Source organism: Myotis nattereri (assembly GCF_964212035.1).
Source record: "Myotis nattereri genome assembly, chromosome: 2".
NCBI lineage: Eukaryota > Metazoa > Chordata > Mammalia > Chiroptera > Vespertilionidae > Myotis > Myotis nattereri.
Window position 1 is genome coordinate 22,184,481 of NC_138076.1, and position 26,844 is coordinate 22,211,324.

General features: G+C 42.5%; 1 protein-coding gene across 1 annotated transcript in view; it reads left to right on the forward strand.

The window, feature by feature from the left end:
• KCNU1 (potassium calcium-activated channel subfamily U member 1) overlaps positions 1-26,844 on the forward strand; it is a gene marked incomplete at both ends in the record, with an annotated part of 123,101 nt that overhangs the window by 86,671 nt on the left and 9,586 nt on the right. The window contains 5 exon segments of the mRNA XM_081082242.1: positions 10,324-10,411; positions 14,115-14,339; positions 15,639-15,822; positions 22,185-22,256; positions 26,099-26,238. Of these exon segments, the coding sequence (XP_080938368.1) occupies positions 10,324-10,411; positions 14,115-14,339; positions 15,639-15,822; positions 22,185-22,256; positions 26,099-26,238 (709 nt within the window).

Sequence of the window (26,844 nt, forward strand, 5' to 3'; positions counted from 1 at the left end):
TATTTTATAGAGAGAGGAAGGGCAGAGAGAGAGTGAGAAGCACTGATCAGTTACCTCCTATACACACCCTGACCTGACCTGGACTGAACTCCCAACCTAGGTATGTGCCCAGACCAAGAATCAAACCTGCAACCTTTTGGTGTACAGGATGGCAGTCCAACCAACTACTAGTAAGTCACCTGGCTAGAGCTGGTGGTGATTTTCAAATTATTGGAATGTCCCCAGCAAGTTTGGAGAATCATATTTATATTCTCATATCCTTATATTCTCTCTCTCCTCTCTCCTCTCCTCTCCCCCTTCCCCTCCCCTCTCCCCCTCCCTCTCCCCATCCCTCTCCCTCTCCCTCTCCCTCTCCTCTCCCCCTCCCCCTTCCCTCTCCCCCTCCCTCTCCCTCTCCTTCTCCCTCTCACTCTCTCTCCCTCTCCCTCTCCCTCTCCCTCTCCCTCTCCCTCTCCCTCTCCCTCTCCCTCTCCCTCTCCCTCTCCCTCTCCCTCTCCCTCTCCCTCTCCCTCTCCCTCTCCCTTTCCTTCTCTCCAACAAATGACTAAAACTAAGTAAACAATATTAGTAAGGCAATAAGTGACTTCTGAAAATTCCTTCTGGAGCTGGATTAGTTGGGGTAAGAGATGAGTCATTTAGATGGTTACTTTTTTAAATTTTATTCATTTTTTACAGAAAGGAAGGGAGAGGGATAGAGAGTTAGAAACATCAATGAGAGAGAAGCATCGATCAGCTGCCTCCTGCACACCCCATACTGGGGATGTGCCTGCAACCAAGGTACATGCCCTTGACCGGAATCGAACCTGGGACCCTTCAGTCCCCAGGCCGATGCTCTATCCAGTGAGCCAAACCAGCTAGAGCTAGATGGTTTCTTGATGGGAACAGCCTCAGCTTCAAGAAATTCAGATATTCATGTCACCTCTATAGTCCCACATAAGACAAGTCAAGGACTTGATGTTCAGCAGAAAGTTAATGCCAAATTAGAGGTGACCAGAATAGTATGAGCATTCTACTTATTTTCTTTTGTTCTGATTCATCTTTAATTTAAAGAGCTAAGGTGCAGGAAACATCTAAGTAAGAGCGCTTGTGACCTTCCTGCCTTATTAAGGCTGTCTCACCCTGGGACTCTTATCTCCCACTAAAAATCCTGACTCTTACCTTTCATCCCTAATAACAGCCTTATTTTAATCACTTCTCCTTGCTAAAGAACGCTAACCACAATCTTTTCCCTCCCACCAGAGACCCCTAACTCTAACTTTTCACCTTTAATTAAGGCACACCACTTTTTAAAAATAGCCATCATGTAACACATGGAGCAGAAGGAGGGCTCCATGTCATGAGTGATCCCGAGTGGCTTCCATCTCCATTATCTCCATTGCTTCTTGATAGGTCACTGGTGCTAAGTAAAATGTTATAATACTCAGGATGCCTTTATTCAACAGGCTTCCTTCCAGTGATGGCTTCCAGATGTGAGGAAATTTTAAAAGTCTGTGGCCCTCAACACATCATTAGGTCCTTCCAATGTTTCGAAAAATCTGTAATCACCAGCACACTAACAATTTGTCTCCATTCTGACATTCAGCCACAGGTATTTCAGAGAATTAAAGAAGGTGATTAAGAAAACTTTACAAATAACTTTCTATTTTTACGGGGGGGGGGATCTAATAATATTCAGGGACCCTGGAATTATTTTTATTTCCTCTGCACAATTTATTCCCTTCCCACTTGACACCCCTCCCTTTATCTGACACACATGCAGACACACACATGTGCACACTCACACCAGTGACATTTTGATGGGTGCTAGTTTTTCCAGGTCCTAATTTCTTTTGGTGAACTATTTCTGGTAATTGCCCTGGCCAACCCTTTCACCCCACTGCATAAGGAAAGCATTTTTGTCATGCTAATCTCTGACCCAGGCTTAATCCCATAAAACCTTAGAGACTATATCAGTATAATAAAAATATGAGCTAGTTTTCAGATATTTCAAATTTCTGCTTCCCACCTCCATATCCCACCAAAAAAAGTAAAAGAAAATCTTTTGTTTGAAGTTTGCATTTGTTTCCAGAGTGTGCTTTTAGGGTAAAAGCGTGAGAGTAATTTATGTCATTGTTCAGATCCCAGTCCATAGAGTAACCTCTATGTTCACTATGTCATTTGGTATTTAGAAGGTGTGGGTGAGAAAGCGCATCTAAAAATGCAACCTCATGCTGTAAAGATTGGCTGAGGGAATTGTTCCCAATTAGATGTGAGGCTTGCCCTATGCCCTAGGGCCTAGGATCTTCTGCTCAGGGCACAAACTCCAGCCTTTATGAAAGGCACCTGCTGCTTGAGGTCATGCCTCATTTGTCCTCACATTGTAGGAAATCCAAAATGCAATATCCATAAAATATAAAGGCTTTAAATGAGGATCCATCTGGGGAATGGGTGAGGAAGAGGGAAGTTGTGTGTCTGTGTGTGTGTGTGTGTGTGTGTGTGTGTGTGTGATCTTTCTCATTGATCTCCCATCTGGTAACAATTTAAGTTCAGAGATGCCTCTATGCATGTTTTCACAGAATATACTCTGCAAAAAAAAATTGTCAGTTTATACTCATCAGAAATAAAGCAAAACTTAGCAGAGATGCTCAAATGGGAGCTCAGATGTAATCTCTTAGAAACACCACCCTATTTTTGCCTTTACCTGGGCTAGAGCCACTCTGACCTTGGGTCTAACTTCCAAGCAAAGGAGTGGGAAAAATTCTTTGCAGGGATTTTAAATTGTAAACATTGAAAGCAGAGGCCATGGCTTTGATAGACTCCATCTGTAAAGCAGCACTGAAAGGCAAACAGAACACTCTTCACAGCTGATTTGGTTTACCCGAGAACACAGTTTACATTCTCCTGTGTAGACATTCATAATATCACACTGAATACAAAGATACCTTGAATTTTGGTATCTTAAAAATGACATTTATAATTTTTAAAATATCACACCTACCATCTTTCCTATTAAAGTTTATGATTCCATCATGGCTCTTCAAAAGTCTATGCGTATGCAAAGAACCAGGAGAGAGGAACCAGAAGGAGGGTGGAAGATATAATTCACTGGGACCTGCCTCTCTTACAATATACAGGCTCTGGCCACCCAACTGTTTTTTCTCCCAGTGAACACCAGCCAAACTCATCTACATACATAGAGATGTGCACGGGTTTCTGAGAGCACCATCAAAAGTTTTCAGGACATAGAGTTTCAAGGTTTAGTCTTCCTTCCCCTTTCTTCCTCCTTCCCTAGGAGCTTTTTATATGAGCAGGGAAAAGTGTCCCCATTCTGGCAGTGGAGTGGCCAGTTGAGTACCGAAAGCCGCCTGTCCTGAGCAAACCAGAAGAGTCAGTCACCCCAGCCGCCCCACAAGGTTGTCCTATTCCCCCCCTCTCCTGAGATTTTCCCACATGGCAGCCAAAAGGGCATGGTGCCATAGAGACAGCCACACTGCCCTCAGTGTAGTCATGTCCCGGGAGATTTCAAGGCAGGTTATCTCCCATTTCACCCAGCAAAGGAGACCCAGCATGGATTTCTGGTCACGCTGGAGAGAGGCACTGAGCCTGGTGCATGGCTTCCCTTTCTAATGGAGACAGGAAGAGACCACAGAGGCCTTGCTAGCGGGGAAGGTGGGCCGTGCTCTCTGCCTTCTGGAGATCCTCTGTGGTCCTGAAAGCTTCTCAGAGCTCCCGTGAGCCCTTTTCACTTGCTCATACACAGGTTCCTGGGGGAATGGACTATAAAATATTATACTTTTTTAAAACCATAAGTTTCTCTCCAAGGTAAAAATAATGCCGTGTAATGAGTAAATGGCAGCCAGGTGAAACCAGAAATATAAAATAGGAATGTGGCCATAAAAGTTCAGATTCTGAAATCTGACTATAGCATGTGTGTATGTGTGTAGGGATACATGTATATGTGTGTAAGATTTAGAGAGCGGGGGCAGGAGGGAAAGAGAGAAAATGATCAGGATGGAGTAGGAAGCACTAATTATACAACTTGCCCTCACACCTCCAAATTTTAGGTGATTTCTTTTTTCTCGATTCACAAAAGGTGGTGGCCAGAATTGAGATAAATGAGTGTTTTCATGTTGAGAACAAACTGAATAGCCTTGTCACTAAATACAAAGTCATTGGAGAGGGTTCAGTTGCAGCCTTCAAGATACAAAATCCTCAGTAGCATCAAAGACATCCTGAGACTAAGGATTTTTCCCAAAGATTGAACCAAGGAGGCCATGGAAACTTCTGGACACAGGGACACATTCCTCCTGTCCCCCCCAACCCTCAGCCAAGGGACTTGTCATTTTCTCTATGCTAAGACTTTGCAAAACTTGTTAATTTTATTTAACTCAAGTCTTGAGCAAAAGATATATTTTTTTGCGTCCAGGCCAGAAAACTCTCTGCTAAGAATTTACAAGCAGCCAATGGGGTTTTAAGGTTTCAGATGGAATGGTCACAAGCCAGGATTTGCAATCACATCCAAAAATGAGGCCTGTAAAATAAAAATAATAAAATAAAATAAAAACATAGGTAACTTTTGAACTTTCTAATAGGAATTGTGGGCAGTGGAGGATCTCACCCATTGGCTGATCATTTTCAAGAATAATCAGAGTCAAGTCTGTAAGTTGGAGGAAACAATGACCCAGCACTGAAACCTACCCACCTTCTTAATAGAGGCTTTTCTGCATGGTTTATTCTCTTTCCCATCAGAAAGAGAATGAGCCACAATTGTAAACCAAAGGCACATTGTCCTTCATTTATATTCCCCTTTAAATGGTAGAATTGATACAAGGTAAGTTACTATGGACATGGCAGAATAATTCTCTTCAAAATAGTTCCACGAAGCTTAAAAGAAAGAGCCTGCCATCCTCTGCTGGGCGTGTTCAAATGTGTGCTCATAGCACATTGACTTCCTGCAGGAAGGTCGCCTGAAGAAAGGCAGTCATCCACAAAGACAGTTGCAGGCTTCATTCACATGCTGCTCTGCACATCCACAAGCGTCCTGGCTATAAGAGCTGTTCTCTCCCACCACACGTGACCTATCAGCTTTCAGAGGTGGATGTCTGAGACATGACTAAGGATAGTTCAAGGTTCAAAGCCTCTTGGACGATGCCAGATGGAAGTACCATGCATTGCTTCTACAATAAGAAGTCTATCTTGTAATCAGTAAACCAACCCACCTTTCTCCCACAGATGTTCTACTTAGGGCCTTCTCAGAAAGTTCCAACTGTATTCCTTGCTGGGCTATCTGACGTGGAAAGCCCCCTCACCTGGGAAGCTTCTACCTGTGGTCAGGATGTGGCTTTTCTCTTTTGTTCTGAATGACCTGGATGGTGCTGTGTGGCTACCTTTTCCTCCCATAGCACCAGCCTTTATGTTATAATCCCTGTTTCCAAGTTCTAAGACTGCTAATACTGCACATTCTCATAGATGATTTATTAGTCTCTTTAGGAAGGTATATTTCTGCAAGGATCATGTCGTTTGCAAGACATATGGCAGAAGGGAGCTTTAGTTAAGGCATGGTGAACTAAATTACATCAGGTTTTGCTTTGGCAAGGACACCAGATGGATGCCTTTATGATGAAGTGGGTCTCCTCCAGCCTTTTCTTTTACGAAGGTCTCCAACAGGTGTTTCCTCTGAGGCATATCTGTTTTCCATAACATCAGAAGGAAAAAAGAAATGAATGAAGAATGAAGAAAGCTGTCTGTGACAGCTTGTGTACATAGATCTTGCTTTTATTATGATAGGAAAGTGTATAGTGAATGATTTGCTATTCTGAGTCAAGTTAAAATATGCTTGGGAGAAGAATATCTTCCATTTGCCAAAAGGGCATTTAATTTTCAGATTAAAGACTCTTCATTCATTATGGGTGGGATTGGGGGTGGGAGGGTTGAGGAGGAGAAGTGTGGAAAAGCTGAAGAAAGTGACCAGAAGGAAAGTAGTGGCAGTTGTTTTAGACTTGAGTGCTGAGGGCAGTGTGTGGAAAGCCACCTCCCTAAAGGGAACTTGGTACATTATTTCAGCATCCGAGGGAAGGTGTTTAGGAAACTACACATGGAGAGAAAATAAGGTTCTATGAATGAGTAGTAACATAGTCAGTCCTTCAAATTCTGATAAGCATCAAAACCAGACTTGGGCTCTAGCTGTGTTGCCTTTAACAACCTTGGCATAAAGCCATCACCATGGCTCTGTCTGGTACCATTAAGAGAACCTGTGTGGGGAAGCCTGCGGAGGGGAGGGGGTAGGTGGAAGGGGTCAATGGGGAGAAAAGGGGGACATATGTAATACTTTCAACAATAAAGAAAGCGAGAGAGAGAGAGAGAGAGAGAGAGAGAGAGAGAGAGAGAGAGAGAGAGAGAGAGAATGCCTGTGTGGCTCTTAGGATTCTGGGTTGGGGCTCATGACTTAGGGATATTTAAACCCACCGAAAGGTATGTTAATTCAAATGAACAAGGTAACCCATTCTGGTCAAGCTGACTTTGAGGCTTACATCACAACATCTTCTGGCTAAGTAAATGACTAGAAGGTTATAAGTATGTCTTAAATGGAGGGGAAAATAAGGATTGAACCTAGGTCTTGGCTGGTCTCATTAACAATTAGCCTCTATACTTTTCCAAATCCTTTGGCAATGCCCCAATCCTCCCACTCCAGCTTCTCCCTCTGAGTCTTCTCTCTGTCCAATCACTTTAGGTCTGATGCCTCATTCTCAGTTTACCTGAGTTATTTTGTCTGAAAGAAATATGACTTAAGATAGCAATTTAGAAACTAACCTGGTAAAAAGAGAAAATAAATGACTTGTCATTATGTTGGAGTCTGAGACTTTGGGCCAGGTGTTGAATTATAAGCTATATTAATTCACAGGGAGAACCCCTAACCCTTCAGCACAGAGAGAAATCGGTTGTATTGTTCCCAGGATGTACAGTAAAACCTCACAGGAGAATTCTGTCATAAGCTATTGATTGCCAGGGCAGAACCTATAGCATAAGACAGTATAGTGTATCTCAAAAGGGGTTTTAAGGGATAGTAAAAGATATTTTTAAATATAATGAAATAAGTGAGTACATAAGTAACTGTAAAAGTTTTTTTGGTGAAATAAGTGCCTGAAACACTGTTTTTATACAAACTTTAAAGGATTTTACTTTTGTAAAGCTTTTCAGAACCTTCATACGCTCAAGTGTAGTGTGGATCTCAAAGAGGCGATACTTTACTCAAAATTTATTGGACTACAGAGCACAGTTCCTTAGAGCTTCTCCTGTTACTGATATTCCACAGAACATGTTTTTTAGAAAAGGCATTTGTGTTAAGATAGGATGGACTTATGATGCTGTGGTAGCAATTAATGAAATCCCAGTGGCTTAGCACAACAAGTGTGTATTTCTTGTTCATGTTGCATGTCCAACACAGGTCAAGCAGGCCAGGCACTCTCTTCCACATAGTCACTCGTGTACTCAGGCTGGTCATCTCTATGGCAGGTTAGGGAGAGCCTGAGAATAGCATGGGGGCTTTCACTTTGTCGGCTATCACTTCTCACATTTCACTGGCCAAAACAGGTCATGTGGCCCCTTCCCAAGGCCTATATCCTAAGGAAGGAAAGAATTGGATATTGTGAGCCCCAGTAATCTCAACCTCAGCATTATATTCAAATGCTAGCTTTATAATTCGTTAGCTCTGTGTCTTTTATCCATAAAATAAAGGGTGTTCTTTAAAATTTCTGGCAGAGACGGAAATGCTCATCAAATATTTCAATTGCTTCCCACATTCCTAAACCCCCTTAAAGTTAGCAGGAGCCAAGTGACTAGTTCTGGCAAATGAAATATGAGCAGCAGTGATGTATGCTGCTTTGGGCCACAGCGTAAATACCTGGGCTTGATTCTCTAGTTCCTTTCTCTTCCCTTGCTTTAACGACTGAGGAGGATATATGTGCCAAGTGTGTTGCCTTAAGATGGTAGATAGAGCCTCTGTCCCCTTGAGACTCTGAATGGTTGTGGGGAGCAGACACATCTGTTCAACTGAGTTACTATAGGTAAGAAATAACCAGTGTTGTGTTAAGCCCCTGGTATTTTGATGTCGTTTCTGCATACTATTCCTAGATTCTCTTGACTTAAATGGGTCCTTTTGAATATTAAATTTTCTGTGATTTTGAGAGTTTCTTTTATTCTCTAACAAGCAAATATTCATTCCTTAGGATGTGAGTGAAATTTTTCTAAAGATTGTCTAACCCTTTTTAGTGATTGAATATTTTATATGATAAACATTGTGTCTAATGGCGGTATGGGGTGATCACGTGGAGGGCTTTGTCAAGATCTAGATCAAGATTAGAGCAGAGTCTAGTCAAATGCGGATAGTGATGGAAGCTGTAAATAATGCAAAATGCATTTAATCAGAAAGGTCTCAACAGAGACCCATAGGAAAGGCGTCAAAAGGAGAGGGGAGGAAAACTGACTAAGGAGAGAGATGCTACCCATGCCTTGATCTCACAGACTTTAAAATTTTATGTTCAAGTTCCCAAAACACCTCTCATGATTTCCCCTAAGGAATAGTATCATTATGGTACTACTAGAGGCCCGGTGCACAAAATTCATGGGAGGGTGTCCCTCAGCCCGGCCTGCACCCTCTCCAATCTGGGATCCCTTGCGGGGACATCTCTCTCACAATCCAGGACCGCTGGCTCCTAACCCCTCTTCCTGCCTGCCTGATTACCCCTAACCTCTCTGCCTGCCTGCCTGCCTGACTGCCCCTAACTGCTTCTGCCTGTCTGCCTGATTGCCCCTAACCACCTCTGCCTGACTGCCTGATCACCCCTAAATACTCCCCTGCCTGCCTGCTTGTCCCCAACTGATTTTTCCTGCTGGCCTGATTGCCCCCAACTGCCCTCCCTTATTGGACTGATTACCCCCAACTGACCTCCCTTGTTGGACTGATTACCCCCAACTGCCCTCCCTTGTTGGACTGATTACCCCCAACTGACCTCCCTGCCAGCCTGGTTGCCCACAACAACCCTCTCTGCTGGCCTGATCTTGCCCCCAAAGGCCCTCCCCTGCCGACCTAGTTGACCCCAATGGCCCTCCCCTGCAGGCCTGGTTGCCCCCAACAGCCTTCCCCTGCTGGCCTGATCACTCCTAACTGCCTCTGCCTTGGCCCCCACCACCATGGCTTTGTCCAGAAGGAAGTCAGACATCCGGAAGATGGCCGGTCGACCCAGTCTAATTAGCACATTACCCTTTTATTAGTATAGATAGATTACATAGGTTAGGATTGCTTAAATGTGGGGAGGTGGGGAGCCTTTTTTAGCAGGAGAAGATGCTCTTGGCAGCCAAAAATACATAACCCCTATATCTGGACTGATAGCCAGCCACATGCACTATACTGCCAAACCAGTTATTAAAAAATTGAACCACTTTCTTACATCTTACACTAAACAGCTGTTGACCTTAAAACCCCTCCTCAGTCCCCACCTTAGGTTCTGCCTTAGCAGTTCACCCAGATTAGGTTCTGATTGGTTGGTTTCTATGCCAGTCAGTGTCAAAAGCTGCTCCTCCTAGGCAGCCATTGGTTCCTTGCTCCATGGAAGCTGCTAATCAGGCCCTGACTCTCTCTCTCTGGGCCTGATCCAAAGCCACCACGGAGGCTGCAGATCAGGCCCTGCCTCTCTCTCTCTCTCTAGGCCTCACCAGCAGCCATGGTGGCTGCGGATCAGGCCCCATCTCTCTCTCTAGGCCTCTCTCCAGATCTGATCCACAGCCGCGTTGGCAGCAGTGAGGTTGTTACACCTCTGGCCGGGCCCCAGACTGGAGGCATGATGACCTCGCTTCCCTGCCCCCCCACCCACTCCCCCCGCCACCCGCCTGCCTGCCAGCTGCCAGTCTTGCTGTGATAGGGGCCTGTGGGCCACAGGGGCGGGACCAAGAGGTGCTCCATGCACTTCCTGGTGACCGTTTGGTCATTTCGGTTGTTATGGCCATTGGCCTTTTATTATGTAGATTGCTTAGGGGAAAATTAAGAGTAGAAATAACTACCTTCAAAGCATATATAAACTAAGGTGAAAGGACTGATGTGTCTGTTAAATACACAGAGATGCGCACACACACACCACAAAATCCTTATGACTTTTGCCAAAAGTATATAGTAGGTCTTGAGCTATGATGTAGTCTGGACATTCAGCTCCTGGTGTCCTGTTCTGGAGTGTCAGAGACCAGAGGTTATTCTTCACTTTGGGCTCAAGGTTCTAATTAATTTCACATCTTGGCCGTGTTTCACCAGAGCCTGATGTGGCCTCAGGCTAACTCTCCATTCTTCTTATTTAGGAGTCTTCTCAATGAAGATTCTGACTATCTTGATAGCAGCGGCATGTTTTACTGGTGCAAAGCAACCCATTTGGAAAAGGTGATTCTGGTAGGTGATCTCACACCAATTCTCAAATAAAATATAGTTTCTCTTAGGGTAAATGATACTCTTCCACTAGTTATAAGTACCTGCCTTTTCTCTTTGTAAACTGAATTTTGGAGGAAAAACACATACTTCACCAGCCAGATGAATGGTTTGCAGGGCTACAGATGTGATATTTGACAAACACTATGTGTATAAAATCCTGGGATTTAAAACAATTAGGTTCTTCAGCGACTTCTTCTCCCCTTTAACAGTTTAACTGAGTCACTTATTCAGAATAATGTTCTCCTGAAACTTTACTGTTTTGCTAGTAAATCTAATTAATTTAAATGCACAAGGAAACTCCTTATTTACAAGAACTCTGCAGTCTTTCCTTTTTATAAAGTAACTAGAGGTCTGGTGCACAAAATTTGTGCACTCGGGGGGTGGTCCCTCAGCCCAGGCTGCACCCTCTCGCAGTCTGGGAGCCCTCAGGGGATGTCCGACTGATGGCTTAGGCCTGCTGCCCCCACCCACGGGCCTAAGCCATCAGTCGGACATCCTTAGTGCTGCCACGGAGGCAGGAGAGGCTCCCGCCACTGCCGCTGTGCTCGCCAGCCAAGAGCCCAGCTTCTGGCTGAGCAGCGCTCCCCTGTGGGAGCATACTGACCACCAGGCACAAGCTCCTGCATTGAGCATATGTACTCTGGTGGTCAGTGCATGTCATAGCAACCAGTCGTTTTGCTGTTCAGTTGGTTTGCATATTAGCCTTTTATTATGTAGGATAAACATTTTCCTAATCTATTGGTTTTAAAGTTTGAATTTTCTATAGTAGTTTTTCTTAAAGCTGGCTATATTTATATGTAACACATAAGCCAAGCATGCATCTCCTAGATGCCTGCCCCCTACAACTTGGGTGAATCCTTATAGATATTAGAATCCTGTCTCTGTCCTCTCAAGTTAATGAACTCTGCTCACTGAAATGCCAGCAACTAAAATGTAAAAGCCTTGTATCCTAGTGCAGGCTCTGAAACCTGCTTTCTGGATCTCCATCTATTCTCATTTTTCAGAATTAGAAACTCAAGTATAATTTCAGTAGTTGGTAAATTTAACTAATAAAAGGGATTTGCTTGCATGTTGTATGAACCCTATATAATATTTTCAACTATGACTAATTGACATTTATGCATTTTTTTGCTTTCCGAAAGTAGTTCAGTTTGCTTTTTTTCCATTACACACACACACACACACACACACACACACACACACACACAATCCTTGTCCTAGTGTCCTGACATAATATATCTCAATTTTTGTAAAAGCATGATCAGTCATTTGATCAGAAGCACAAAATTGTTAGAGCTGTCATATCAGCAAGAAGATTATTAGGGTTACTAAAACTCACTATTTTAGCAATTAGGCCTTATTCTAAACCCAACAAAATAAACACCTTTTGAGCAGGCAGCCAAACATGTTTTCAGTGGGAGGGAAATTTTTGGAAAGATTGGGAAGTTGCTTGCAGATGGAGGTATCCAAGAGACCTAGAAACGGAAATAGAAGATGTTTTACCAGAACATACTTATGAAGCATGCAAACAGATTTATTTCTATGATAGCTATCTTCTTTGTGACGCTTGGTGTGGAATATAGGTCAGAACACCAACTTGAGTCTTTGGTAAATATAGAAGGGCTTCCACTTTAAGAAATTGTAAGGGTTTTGAAACTTGTAACCCTATAGGAGAAATGTCCAGATTGAAAAATCCAGGGAGTCTTTGAGCTAGGTTTAGTTTACAGAAGGGTCAAGTGGAAGTGGTTGCTTTAAGTTACTTTGAACAAATAGTGCATGCTTTCCTTCCCCCAAAAGCCACCAACGTTCTTAACCAGAAGACAGTTTGGTGCCACAGTTTCTTGGGGAAATTTCCTCTCTAGCTGTGCCTATTAATGCACTCTGCCATGTATCTTGTTTCTAATTGTTTAGTTTGACTTAGAAGAGCAATGGTTGAACTATAGACATGTTGCATTAAATACTGTTAGAGGCTTCATTATTCATGTTAAAACTAATTGGTTTAGCTAGAGATGATTATTTAATAGATTTGGTTAAGATTGATATCACTCTTTAGGAAGACTTTCCAGACTAGTAGCTTGATTTCCCCTCATAGGGGGATTGCTTTTGGAAAGAGAGTATGTCCTATTATATGCTAATTTGACAGATTCTAATTGTTGAGATGTCAGTTGTTACTTATTTATCCTGTTAGATTTCATCAGCCCCTGTTTCATAGAAGCTTGTCATTTAACCCAGCTACAGACTGGCATGAGGGAGAGTGGTATAGCTATTTGAAATATTCCGAGTCTTCAAGTGCTCAGGCATGTAAAACACACTAACACATGACATGCTTTTAAATACATTTAACTTGTTGTCCATCATCTTCCAAAAGTCTTCCTCTGAAAATCTAGGAATTCCCCACGATTCACATTTGATCAATAATTATTGAACAACAGTTAATGAGTCGAACACTGTACTTTCAATATATAATTTAGTTTCTACAGCAGGATTAACTTCTATTTATTTTTAAACCACTTAAACTTAAAGTCAGAGAGATTAAGTACTCTGTTCATACTCATACCACTAATGGCAAAACCAAAATACCAAACCAGATCCAGGGCATGCTCAACTTCATCCCACCTCCGTGAGAGTAGACCGTGACTCATTTCCTGAAAGATATCACAGAAAAGCTTGAAATAAATTTCCTTCAGGAATGCCATTCCTTTTTTAAAAAGTTATACTTATTACTTTTTAAAGTCTCTATGGATGGGAGGAAACTCCTATCTAAGTCTTCATCATGTATATTACTTTATTTTCAAATTAGAGCTATAGGAGAGATATTAATAGCTGGCAATGCCAATAATGGTATGAGACATATTCAAATGTTTGGGATCAAATGGAATTTTTATAGTTCCTAATTTCTTGTGCACTTCCCATGAGTAATTTTCTCAACTCTGCAAAGAGTCTATTGAATCAGCTCAACTTTTATAAAAACATGATCAATCATTTCACCAAAAGCACAAGATTGTCAGAGCTGCCACATCAACTATAAACTATTAGGATTGCTGAAACCCACCACGTTAGCAATAGTCTTATTCTAATCTAAGAAAAATTGTTATTACATTTAAATACTAGATTGAACCATGTAAAATTGCTGATATTCAACCATTCTTGACCCATAAAAAGGGAATTTCATATGGTTCAAACTAATATGTATTTTTATATGTATGAAAATCCACTGAAAACTGAAAGATGTTGGGCAACTTGATGTAATTTTCAGGGCTCACTGGAAGACATAAGTTTAGCAAAAGAATTTGGAATGTTTTAGTTTATTATTGAATCTTATCATAGCACATACAAGGCTAAACACATATAATGAAAATAAGATATTTTCCCCATTTGGTTCAGTGATTTCACATTGAACTGAGGAATGATGCTGCTCTCAGTTTAATTGATGTGCTCTAGGCTAATAGAAAACTTAAAAGGGGGAAATAAGATGGAATGCCAAAAAAAGATCAAAGAATACTTGTCCCACCGTGAATAAGTACCATTTTTTATGAGCTGTTTGCAAAATTCTGTTATCCTTATGAGGTACTCCTGTGGATGGACCTCAAAGACTTTGGGTGAGGGGATGGAATCCTCTTTGTTGTTTCTAAAAATGACTACATTCTGACATGCTTATGCTTAGAAACGAACTGACAAGTCAAAACTTGAGTTTCGGAACCACATTGTGGCTTGTATCTTTGGAGATGCCCACTCAACACTGATGGGACTTCAGAATTTTGTCATGCCCTTGAGAGCTAGCAACTATCCTCGGCAGGAGCTGAAGGACATTGTGTTCATCGGGTCTCTGGAATATCTGCAGAGAGAATGGCGATTTCTCCGGAATTTTCCCCAGATTTACATTTTGCCTGTAAGTATCATATAAGGGCTAGTAAATATTTAGAATGGTAATAAATAGTACTACTACTGTTAGCTTGCAGTCATATGGTGGTACCAGAGACTGTTCTATGCATTTTACATATATTAACTCATTTAACCCTCAAAATACCTCTCTGAGATAGATTTTTTTAAAGATGTTTACCTTTAGGCGTGGAGAAAGTAAGTAACCTGTCCAAGTGGTAGGACTAGGATTTAAATTCAGACATTATGCTCAGGAGCCACCATGCTTAATGTTGATAACCATGTTTTATAGTCTTTATATAAATAAGAGTTTCTCTGCATTTCTGAGCCTGATTCTGAGTTAATGGCTAAATCCAAGCTGATAGTGGCCAGTCTTTATGCTCTAACTTTCTCATCCTTTCTGGAGACACATCTTTTCTAGAACATGTAATGCCACATGGTCCCTGATAGATATATGAAAAGGAGGAATTAGGTTTACACTTCTGAGAAATATGTCAGTTATGCATGTGGTATTATGGTTATAATTGTATTTACTCTAAACCCTCATAGGTCTGTATCCTATTATATGCAACCATTTCTTTGGATTTAAAGAAAACACATTATATGTCGCATGAAATGCACCAAAGTATTTGATTTTTATGCAAGAATGCTGGTGATGTTTAAGGAATATTTTTCAAACTTCAAAAATTGTTCTCCCAAGAATTTCATTTGTTGTTTTTTTTAAAGTCACCATAAGTTTCTCCTCACCACCCCCTTAGATTAGTTCAAAGAAAGGAAAAAAAGAGATAATGATCAGAATTCTTCCAATCCAACTAATATTAGAAATTACCAATATTTGAGTCCAAGGTACCTGAAGGTGGGGTCAGATCTATTCCTATTTTTTTTCATCAATGAAGAAAAGCAACCACCACTTTGCTAGTTAATCTGGAACTGGCAAGTGGGGTCAGCTACAAGTGAAATTCTGATGATAGAAAATTTGCCTTTAGATCCATAACTTCTCCTTTTTCTGCCCCCCCCCCTTGACTACTGTTTCCCTTCCTCATTTCTCCCAATTGAGTCATTTAAATGCATTTAGGCTCCCCACTCTCTACCCTCCTTTGTCTCACCCCTATTAAGATATTAATGATTGGTAAGGCTAAATGTGTCAGATACCAGGTAATGTGTCAGATACTTGTCTTAAAACCAAGTTGTTGGAAGCTGAAGAGTTGTTGGCTCAAAAATTATCACCCAGAAAGATCCACAACTGTGAGCCATGATATAAAATCTGTCCATCTGAGCGGTTCCTCCTCTGCCCCATTTCTCTCATTAGGGCTCGGCACTCTATACTGCAGACCTCCATGCAGTCAACATAGAGGAATGTTCCATGTGTGCTGTCTTATCCTCCCCACCCATGGCATCTTCCCAGACTTTAGTAGACTCACAGATCATCATGGCCACCCTCAACATAGGATCACTGCGGATAAGCTGCTCTGCCCCAACACCCTCAGAGGCAGGTAAGAACAACGCCCTGACAAGAAGAGGTTAGGGAGAATGGAATATGGAAAGAGCATTAACTTCTCTCTGAAGTACTTTAACCATGAGGAGGAGGAGTGGACAATTTAGTCCTTGGGAATCCTAAGTCAACTGAAAAATGATACCCATCTTCTACATGGAATGCATGTAGCACTTTTCCCATTTTAAGTAAGATCACAGAATTGCAAGTACTAACATTATTACTAATCAAATATCAGAGACGATAGAACTTGGCATATTATTATAATGAATAGCAAGAATTATTATCATCAATGAAATTCTCATTGGATCTTGTAGATGTTCTAGTTATTATTTTTAGTTTCACGGTGGAGAGAATGAAGTATAATTTTCTTTTGCTCTTTGAGATGCTTTCAATACATGAATTTTAGAATATTATCTCTAAGGTGAGATCTCTTCCAACTTCTGTAGAATAAAAATGTCACAATCCAACTTCAAAGTGGAATGAGATGGTGAGAGGAGATCTCTCCAGGATGGGAATTAGGTCTTTTCCTCCTTTGTGTTCCTCTCAGTACCTAGCACAGTTGTGGTCACTTAGGAGACGCTTAACACACTTATTGAATTGAAGCAAATGAGCCAGTGAACTGGACTCTTGAGTAGTTTACACACATTTTTTGTGCCCAAGATACGCTTGACCTAAGTTCCCACTGCAAAATTGTGGTTTTCCTCCCTGTTCCCCCCTCCCTACCCCCAGAAAAAGCTTATATATTAGTCTACTTCTAAAACTTGACTACTGCCGCTGAACCTAATATGAAAGCCCTCTTACTGAAAAATTTTCTGTATCTAAAGCAGATTTTCAATTCAAGTAAATCATGATTGAAGTTCTCTGGATCCAGCATTTCCCTTAGGGGTGTCGACCCTCTGTGTCAAGGTTGGGTACTCGTCCTCTGGACTCATAGCTGCCAACTATAGCTCTTCCACTTTGCATGGAACTTGGAGAGGTCAGACATCTAAAGCATCATGAGGCTTTCATAATTACGGATGTGAATAAAAATCTTCATGAGTCAAACTGGGAAACCAAAAGAACTCTCACTGACTCCTAGGCACTGTTGCTAGGTGGGAAAATATACCATACTTAGGGCAAAGGAATAAACAAGTAATCTAGTCTAATCTTCTGTAGGTGAACTAAGTTAGCTATGTGACACACCCTCACTAAGTAACCAAACTCCACTCAGGTCTCAGGGTTTTGGGTTCTTTTGCAAAGAAGAACGAAAAGCAAAGCACTTCATAATGTCAAAGTACACTGAAAATCAGGACTAAGGAAGTGTGAGCCATACCTCTGCTGAGCAAATCTGAAGATCCATAAAATGCTGCTGTGTGCTGCACATAAATCCTTAGCTCAGCCACTAGGGTCACTTAGATTTACCCAATATTTGTGTGTGGTATGGGTGTGAGTATGGTGTGGGAAGGGCTGTGGAGGGTGAATGTGTAGGAAGTGTGAGTATATGCATGTGTGGGTGCCTGTGTGCATCATCTTGCAACTTTCTATAACTGGGCAGAGAAGTGTTCATTTTAAGGGCAGTATCATCAATATACAAATGAAACTGCCCACTCAATGAAAGCATGGGATAAACTGAACATCATAAGCCACCTAATTAATCATCTGGGTGACTTGTCTTCCTTCTTATTATTTTTTAAATTTTATATCCTATATAAGCTAGAAAGATATAAGCCTATAATTTCAAGTCTGATTTCCTTTTTATCTAGTGATTTTCATCCTCTCACTCATCCAACAAAAATATTTTGATTCTGTATGATGTGTCTAACCTAGTACAGTCTAGAAGGTTGCCCTTGAAGCAGCAACTTGTTGGATTGGTAGAAGGAGGTAGAGGAGAGGGAAAAGGGACTGGAAAGGAAGAAGAGAAAATAAAGGAACATCAACGCACAAGGGTGGGCAACAGTAGATTTACAATTGTGAGTATGCAGAACACAGTTTGTCTCTGTATTATTATTTATTAATTATTGTATTAGTTGTATAACAAGTATCAACCTACTTTTGCCTACCCCTTACTTGTGCCATCATGAAACATGGATAGGTTCTTCCCCAAAGATAAAAGGGAAAGTTTAGAGAAAAATTATTCTGTAGGCCTAGTACCATTTCTTTAATGGGTGTCATACACACTTGTATGATGGGGAAGTATAACTGCAGGCAGCTCTACTGGGCTACCTAACAGAAGTCATCTAATCTGCTTATCTGGTGCTATAGCATCAGTCAAGTCACATTCTGAGCATGTGTAAATATCAAAGGACCAGTACTCAGAAACCTCACCAATTACTCTAGCATTATAGGAATCTACCTGAAGTTTATATATAGGCATCCCCAATCCACAGAGAAGCCTGGTAATATCTGCTTGCACCGTAAGAGGTAGAAATGGGACCACCCACCTCTCTGAGAGTTGACAGTGTAAAGCAGCAGTTCTCAACCTGTGGGTTGCTACCCCTTTGGGGGTCCAACAACCCTTTCACTTGGGTCGCCTAAGACCATCGGAAAACACATATATAATTACATATTGTTTTTGTGATTAATCACTATGCTTTAATTATGTTCAATTTGTAACAGTGAAATTGGGGGTCACCACAACATGTGGAACACTATTAAAGGGCACGGCATTAGGAAGGTTGAGAACCACTGGTGTAAAGGATTTTGAAATTCTGTAAGGAGGCAGAAAACGTCTCCCCAGCTGATCATCAACATAAGACGAGTTGATGGGCAGTTTTCTTTCTCTTTCTCTAGGACTGTGGTTCTCAACAAGGGGCAGTTTTGCACCCCAGCAGTCATCTGACAATGTCTATAGACAGTTTTGTTTTGTCACAACTTGGAGGAATGCTATTGGCATCTAGTGGGTTGAGGTCAGAGATGCTGCTGAACATCCTACAATGCACATGACGACCCTACATGACAAATACCTTTTTGGCTCAAAATCTCAATAGTAATGAGATCAGAAATCTCACCCTAGTATATCTGATGAGCCTTTTCTGGGATCAGTGGTCCTTTCTCCATCTTCACAATCATGATAAACTTGTACATGAAGCCCATCTAGGACCACAGTGCTACTCCATGCAGTAATTCTCCCAGGGACGTTGAGGGTGTGGGGACAGAAGAGGGCAGAATCTCGGAAGGATTAGTAAGAATACCGGGCCTCCTGGCCATCTCCATGGAAAGTTGTAGGTTTTCCAGTGATGCTCTAATTGCTGCCCTGTCACATCACAAGAAGAACAGGTTGGCAAACCTAGGTACTGAACTAAATAATCTGTGGCATAATCTAAACATATAACGGTAATTAAGTCTGACAACTTAATATGCTACTGAAATTTAAATGTACTGTAGTAATCTACAATTAAGCACTCTTTTGTAATAGTAGCCTGCCAGCCAGGAAGATTTCAGGTATAATGCTGTGTATTATGAGCTCCCGGAAATATTGACATTGGTACAATGCACCCAGGCTATGATCTGACACATATTCCAATTAACCATTGCTCCACAAGAGGAAATGGAGCTAAGGTGGTTGCTGTCCTTCAGATGGTGTCAAAAGCAGACACTCAGCCAACCCAACGTGAACACATCTGTATCCAATAAGGACATTTAACTTCGAAAGTCAAGATGATCCAAACCCTTTTCTAGAGGGAACTGGAATCAGAAAGTGGGGTTCAAAGGAAGACTGCCCCTTTGAGGGAAACTGGCCTCAATATTTTACTGGACGTGTCAGCCAAACCCTGAATATTTTATTAGGGCTACAAAGTGGCCCTTAAAAGGGCCTAGGCTTTGAAGTTGGTGCCGATTGGGGTATGAAAAACCATCCATCATTTACAGGCCATTTAACCTTGGGCAAGCTATGTAAACCCTGAGTCGGTTTCTTCAAATGTGATCTAACTATATTGATTCACAGATTTGTTGTGAGCCTGGTATAATTCTTATCTCCTTATAGCTTGTACTGCTCATAGCAGCCAGAGGGACCTTTTACAAGTATTTATCAGATCATGTCAGTTCCCTGCTTAAAACCCCATAGTGATAACCCATGGCAATTATAGGAAAATAGGGTCTTGCAGGCCCGAAGGGAGTTTGAATTTTCTTCCACTTCATTCTGTTTGTACTGGCTCTTTCCTGCCTTAGGTCCCTTTTCCCATTACCTCTTCCTGGATGGCTTTTTCTCACCTCTCAGGACTTTATTCCAAGTCAGAGAAGCCTCTCTTCAAACCCTATCTAAAATCATCTCTGCCACTCAATCACTAGCCCCTACAGTTGTGTTTTGCTTTTGTTTTCACAGTATGTATCACTACTTGAAAATACATATTTTGTATTTGCAACGCATGGCAGGTAACTGGGGCAGGGATTCCACAGTCCTAGGTGCAATAGATACTCTTAAAATCTGTAGAAGGAAGAATGGAAAGGAGGGTAAGGGGCACCCAGCAAATAATGCATCTGCACAGTCTGAGGATAAGGCAGAATCTCAGTTCCCCCAGGACTTCCTGTATCATGGAAATCCCAGAGGTATTTTTTTAAGAAAAACAGTTTATGGTGTTCAGATTCATCACAACTAAGATTCACTGGTGAATTAGGACATCTGAGCTCTAGCTATCGATGTGAACCTTGCTTTTTTTTTTTGAGCTTTATAACATAAGTTTCAGGTGTACAACATCATTGGATATCCATGCTCACCACCACAAGTCCGTTTCTGTTTCTCACCATCTATTTTACCCCTTTTACCCATCTCACACTTCCCCTACTGGTGACCACCAATCTGTTGTCTGTGTCTGAGAGTTTATTTTGGTTTTATTTGTCCATTTGTTTCTCTGTTGTTGTTGTTTTTAGATTTTTCTGTTTTAGATTCTATATATGAGTAGAATCATATGATTTGTGTCCTTTTCCATCTGACTTATTTCACTTAGCAAAATATCCTCAGGTCCAACCTTCCTCCTAAACAGCTGTGTGAACCATGTTAGCCCTCGGGCCTTCCATTTCCTCACCTGCATTCCCGAGGTCACCACCAGTGCTGACTGTACCCAAGTGTGTTGGGCTCTTCCTGTGCAGCTTCAGTTTTTACCCCAAATCCTCCTAGAAGCATGACTCGGAATTTCAGTGGCTATTAGAAACATGTTCACCTCTACTTTCCATTAACAAGAAGTGGCCATTCTACTGAGTGTTTCCTGGGGGAGATGGAACAGGTGGTAAATACTGCAAAATATAGCTTTTTTTTCTGACAGAAATCTCCCCTTGGGTTTTCTCTTCTCCCCTGTCCCATCACCCTCCTTTTATCTGTCCCTCAGGCTGTCTTACCTAACCCGCTCACTTCATTTCACATCTCACTCTCCCCACCTATCACTTCCCTGGCTCAGTAAACAGAGGACCTCCAAATATTTCACCTTCTTCCTAGGAAGCAGGGGATTTTAATTAAAAGCAGCATTTTAACTTTCACAGTATTTTTGCATTCTCAGAAAAGTTACAAAAGGTAGCCAACAGTTTTAAAACATAACTTCTGATGAGATAATTGTGTGCTTGTTTTTTAAGCTGGTCCCCAGCTTCCTTTTTCTTTCTTTACTTTTTTTTTTTTTTTTTAGTTTAACTTGCGGACCAAAACTCTAGTGTTGAAACTCTTCATAGCCCACTGCCTGATAAGGCTGTTTGGGGCCAGGGCTGTGCATCGGCTCTTTCAGAGTCAGGGCTCACAGAGGGAAACGAAGGGACTCACCTCCTGATCCAGGAGGGAAATCTGTCTGTAAACTGAACACAAAGGGCAAAGATGACAAGTGGCAACCCAACCCCAGTCTTTAAGGAACTCCCAAGGCATTCTAGGCTGCAGGAGGCCAACCAGAGACGGGAGGCAGCCAGTTCTGCTGAAGAAGAAAGAAGATGTGAATAGTGTCTGGACCCAGAGAAGCTCTCAAAGAGGCAGAGAGCACCAGCAGCCGAAACCACTTGCAGTGTTACCAAGCGCACGCACAGAGCAGCACTGCCTGCTTATTCATACTTTCCTAGCAGTCCTACAAGCAAATGGATGTGGTTAAAGGTACAGCCTGTCTGAGCCATTACCCACACTGTGGAGAACAATCATATTTTACTTATGTTATCAATAAGCAAGTACTGGTAAAGCTTACTTACACACACACACACACACACACACACACACACACACACACACAGTGTCCCAAAACTAGATGCCAAGGATGCCCAAATATTTTATTTCTGTAAATATAGAAAAGGATTTGGGATTTGGGATTGGGCCTGAGTGGACTTTGCAAAGCACTCAGTTCAGAGTATCTCTCTCCATCCTTGTCTCGTTTTTTGCATTTATCAATCTCTTTTGTCTTCTGTCCTCTGTGTCTGCAGATGAAGTTTCACACTGCCTCGGTGAATCTGGGAAGTCATGTTGCCGAAGAATCCCCATCCTCACTGAATTGAGTAAGTCCTGTTTCAAGGAAAATGCAAGGGAGAAACCTATTTGATCCAGAATTGATGTCCCAGGGTTCTTTTTAAAATCCACAGTCCAAGGACTGAAGAAGCAGAATGGGGCCCAAGAGTATTAAGTGCTTGATGGGACATTACACTGGCCTTTTTTTTTTTTTTACTGGATTGGTGACATGACCCGGCAGAGCCTGCTGCATTTGGGTATCAGGGTGCAGGAATACCATCTGCGTTTCCCATTCCCAGTTCCCAGGAGAGGGAGACCAGCAGCTGGCTCACTCTTATTCAGAAGGAATCTCCCATGGGAGGGACATGAACTTGAAGACTGACAAAAGGGATCTTTCTATACCAACCTATCTACCAGCCTGGGACTTTAAGTCAGTCACCTTCCTTTACTATAGTGATACCAGGGCCAGCACTAGGAGGTACCAAGGTGCAGACTAAAAGGTGACGCTCACTATCAGAGTCCTTCAATTTTGTGTCCCTTGTGTCATCTTAACTCCAGTCCTGAGTGGTGGTCTTCTAAAAAGGGAATACTAGGTGCAGAAATATCAGAATAAGTTGTTATCTCTCACCAACACCTTATGGAAAATGCACATTAGGAAATGTTCCTGGATGTGAGGACCCCTGGAAGCAGAAAGCAGGGTAGGGAAGGTGCCCTTGTACTTTGGGGCAGGAGGGGTTGGGAGGCACTAGGGCAGTGGTTCTCAACCTTCTGGCCCTTTAAATACAGTTCCTCATGTTGTGACCCAACCATAAAATTATTTTCGTTGCTACTTCATAACTGTAATGTTGCTACTGTTATGAATCGTAATGTAAATATCTGATATGCAGGATGGTCTTAGGCGACCCCTGTGAAAGGATCGTTCGACCGCCAAAGGGGTCGTGGCCCACAGGTTGAGAACCACTGCACTAGGGGATTAATACTGGTAATAACTGATGAGAGAAGGGTAAGATGCCAAAGAGGGGAACAGCGTCTTCCACACATATTAGACCAACTCAAAGACAATCCATTAGCTGGTCCTGGGCATGCAATTTGACTGGATTCTATTGTATAGCAACATCCTTAACGGGCATTTTATGACTTTGAGTAAGCTGAGTGAGACTTACACCAAACTGGATAAACAAACCTCTTGGTCCCAGGAAGGAAGCAGGGGACATAGAGAGGAATCATAGGTGACACCACCATGTGACCTGGGAGTGACAGTGCAGCAGAAGGGAAATAGTCTGTTCACAGTGAATCCTGGAGCAGCAGCTCTTCAAATTCAGCTCTGAGGATCTCAGCTCTCTCGCTTTTTAAAAATCTATATTTTTGTTGATTTTAGGGAGAGGTAAGGAGAGGAAAAGATCAACACCCATTGCTTGCCTATTGTATGCCACCTGCTGGGAGTTGAGCCTACAACCCAGATATTATGTGCCTGAGTAGGAATCAAACCAGGAACCTCTTGGTCCATGGGATTATGCTCAACCACTGAGCCACACCAGCCAGGCAGGATCTCAACTTCCTTGAGCCTGACTGGTACTAGCCAGCCTATTTGTTTAAGCCAGTGGTCGGCAAACTGCGGTGCTCGAGCCATATGCGGCTCTTAAGCCCCTTTGAGTGTGGCTCTTCCACAAAATACCACATGTGGGTGCGCATGTACAGTGTGATTGAAACTTCGTGGCCCTAGTGCAGAAGTCAGTATTTTGGGGCCAAAGAGCCGCATGTGGCTTGTGAGCCGCAGTTTGCCGACCACTGATAAGCTGTTAGCTCCAGGTTTTTATTTTATTTTATTTTTATTTTTTAAATCCTCACGTAAGGATATTTTTTTCATTGACTTTTAGAGAATGAAAGGCAGGGACAGAGGGAGAGAGAGAAACATTGACATGAAAGAGATACATCAATTGGTTGCCTCCTGCATGGGCTTAACCAAGCCTGGGAATGCAGCCTGCAACTCAGGTATGTGCCCTTGACCAGAATCAAACCTACAGGCTGACATTCTATCCACTGAGCCAAACCAGCTAGGGCTTAATTTTATTTTTCTACCCTTTTGAACCATCTCTAACCCTGAGGTGCAGCCACACTAAGGACACTGATTAGAAGACTACAATGTAAATTAGAGTGACTGGGAGGGAACCCGACAGGTGCTCGCTGGCCCAGAGTGCATCTGGTCACTCCCGAGGGACTTGCAGCTTTGTTCAACTGAAGACTTTCTGGCACCAGGCGGCCCTTGTCAGATTAGCTTAACAAATCACCTGCCAGCTCACTGTTTTTTGTTCTTTGGCCGTCTGGAGAGGGTCACAGTGACATGGCAGCCACAGATCCTACTGCCAGCACTTAGATACAGAATGTACAGTGGCCTGCAGGAAAATGCCTGGGAAAGCTGAGGCCCTGGGTTTAGCATGACACAGCAGGATTTGGACAAGGGCTTCTGGGATGTGGTGTGTGTGTGTGTGTGTGTGTGTGTGTGTGTGTGTGTGTGTGTGTTGAAGGTTGGCAATGCAAGAAGAGGAAATTGTGTGTGCTTAGGAATTGTGGGTTGGCACTAGTCAGACCTTGCTCTTTATCGTTCTTCAAAGAAAATGATTCACTAATAGTAGCAGTATATCACTTCTCCCAAACTTACTAAGGAGTAATTTAAAGAATTAGGGAACAATCCAGTCTCAGGAATGTATTTTGAGTGGTATGCTCAGTAGATTTGTGTTGATCTGTTTATCACTGACGAGAGCTGGGAAAGGTCTAAGAGAGTTTAAGCTACTTTCAGACTAACAAGTTAACCTGCCACAGTTTCATAGATGCTGGCAGAAGACACAAAACCACTGAGTCAGAGACACAAAATAGTTACTCAGAATGACAGCAGTAGCCTCAACAATTTTGTGCTGGTTATCCGTTCTCATCAGGTGACATGAAAAGGGCCAAGTGATACCTGTACCACCTTTATAAGAGAGGAACTGAACTCTTTCATAATGGACAGTGAGCATGCCTTCTCTTTACTCTGGTGGGAGACATCATCTCTGTCTTTCAATGCTATTCTCGGCGCAAACATTTTTAAAGCAGTAGGCTTAGAACAAAGGCCTTTGGTGCCTCTGCTGGCACTCCAGCAAGGACCCGTTCTATTCAGAGGCTGCTCACTGGGGTCTGAGTCCCAGCCCCGGGCCAGTAAAGATATGCTAATGGGTAACATGGCTACTGCTGCACTAGCCTCAATTAGGATAATTTTTCTGAGCCCTTGCTACTCAAAGTGTAATCCATGAATCAGCAGGAATAGCAGCAGTAGCATTTGGAAGCTTGTTGGACATGTAGACTCTCAGGCCCCATCTTAGAACCACTGAATCAGAATCTGTATTGCAACAAGATCCCCAGGTGATTAATATGTGCAGTAAATTTTGACAGGTACTGCTTTAACTCATTCTGGACCCAGGTAATCTAGGAACCCAAGTAAACACCAAGCCATCTGCGGCATAGAATTATGACAAGGACTACAACTGGAGTGACCATATGCTCCTAGTTATGCCTAGTGAGACTGCCCCCTTTTACTTCTAAAGTGTCCTAGTTTGAAAGATAAATTATATGAGGGTGACAGTCTGGATACTTGCCTGGAGAAAATGAGCCTGAAGTACAAGGATATACCCTTGATGATGAAGGTGCCCAAGAGGGATTCATATCTTTAAGGGATGAAGAAGATGCTTGGAAAGAAAACATGTCCTGAAGTAGGGGCAGGTCCCACACTGATGCCAAAGCAGGCATCAGACCCTTTCATCAAATGGTCACACCTTGGTCTGCATATATTCTTAAGGCAATTACTGTATTCTTAAACTTCTCTGCCTGTCTTTCCCTATTTGCCTCTTTTGCCTTGCAGAAAATCCTTCCAACATCCACTTTATTGAACAGCTTGGTGGAATGGAAGGGCACCTCCCGGGAACAAGCCTGCATCTCAGCACCTCCTTTTCCACGGGCTCGGTCTTTTCTGGCAGCTTCTTGGATTCCCTCCTGGCCACGGTAAGTGCAGCTAAGCTGAAGAGCCCCCAGGGCCAAGTCCCTGGCCCAGGAGAGAGTGGATGCTTAGGGCCTAGGTAGATGATGATAATGTCTCACAATTCTAAAGTCTCTTTGACTTTTCAAAAATGCTTGTTCACATACAGTATTTCATCTTTTCTCACAACCACCTGGCAAAGACAGCAAAATCTTTACATTTTCAAGATTAAAAACATGCCGAAACCGGTTTGGCTCAGTGGATAGAGCATCGGCCTGCGGTCTGAAGGGTCTCAGGTTCGATTCCGGTCAAGGGCATGTACCTTGGTTGCGGGCACATCCCCAGCGGGAGATGTGCAGGAGGCAGCTGGTCGATGTTTTTCTCTCATCGATGTTTCTCACTCTCTATCTCTCTCCCTTCCTCTCTGTAAAAAATCAATAAAGTATATTTAAAAAAAAAAAGATTAAAAATGTAAGAGCGGGAACACTTAATACCAGGGGGAACGAGCGAGTCTGCAGTGCGTCTGCCTTTCAGCTTCCAGTGCCTCGGCCCTTTGGTGTCAGAGCTTAAGAGATGCTGTTTTCTCTTCTCTTTAAAATATCCCCAAAGCTCATGTGGAAACCATCCATAAA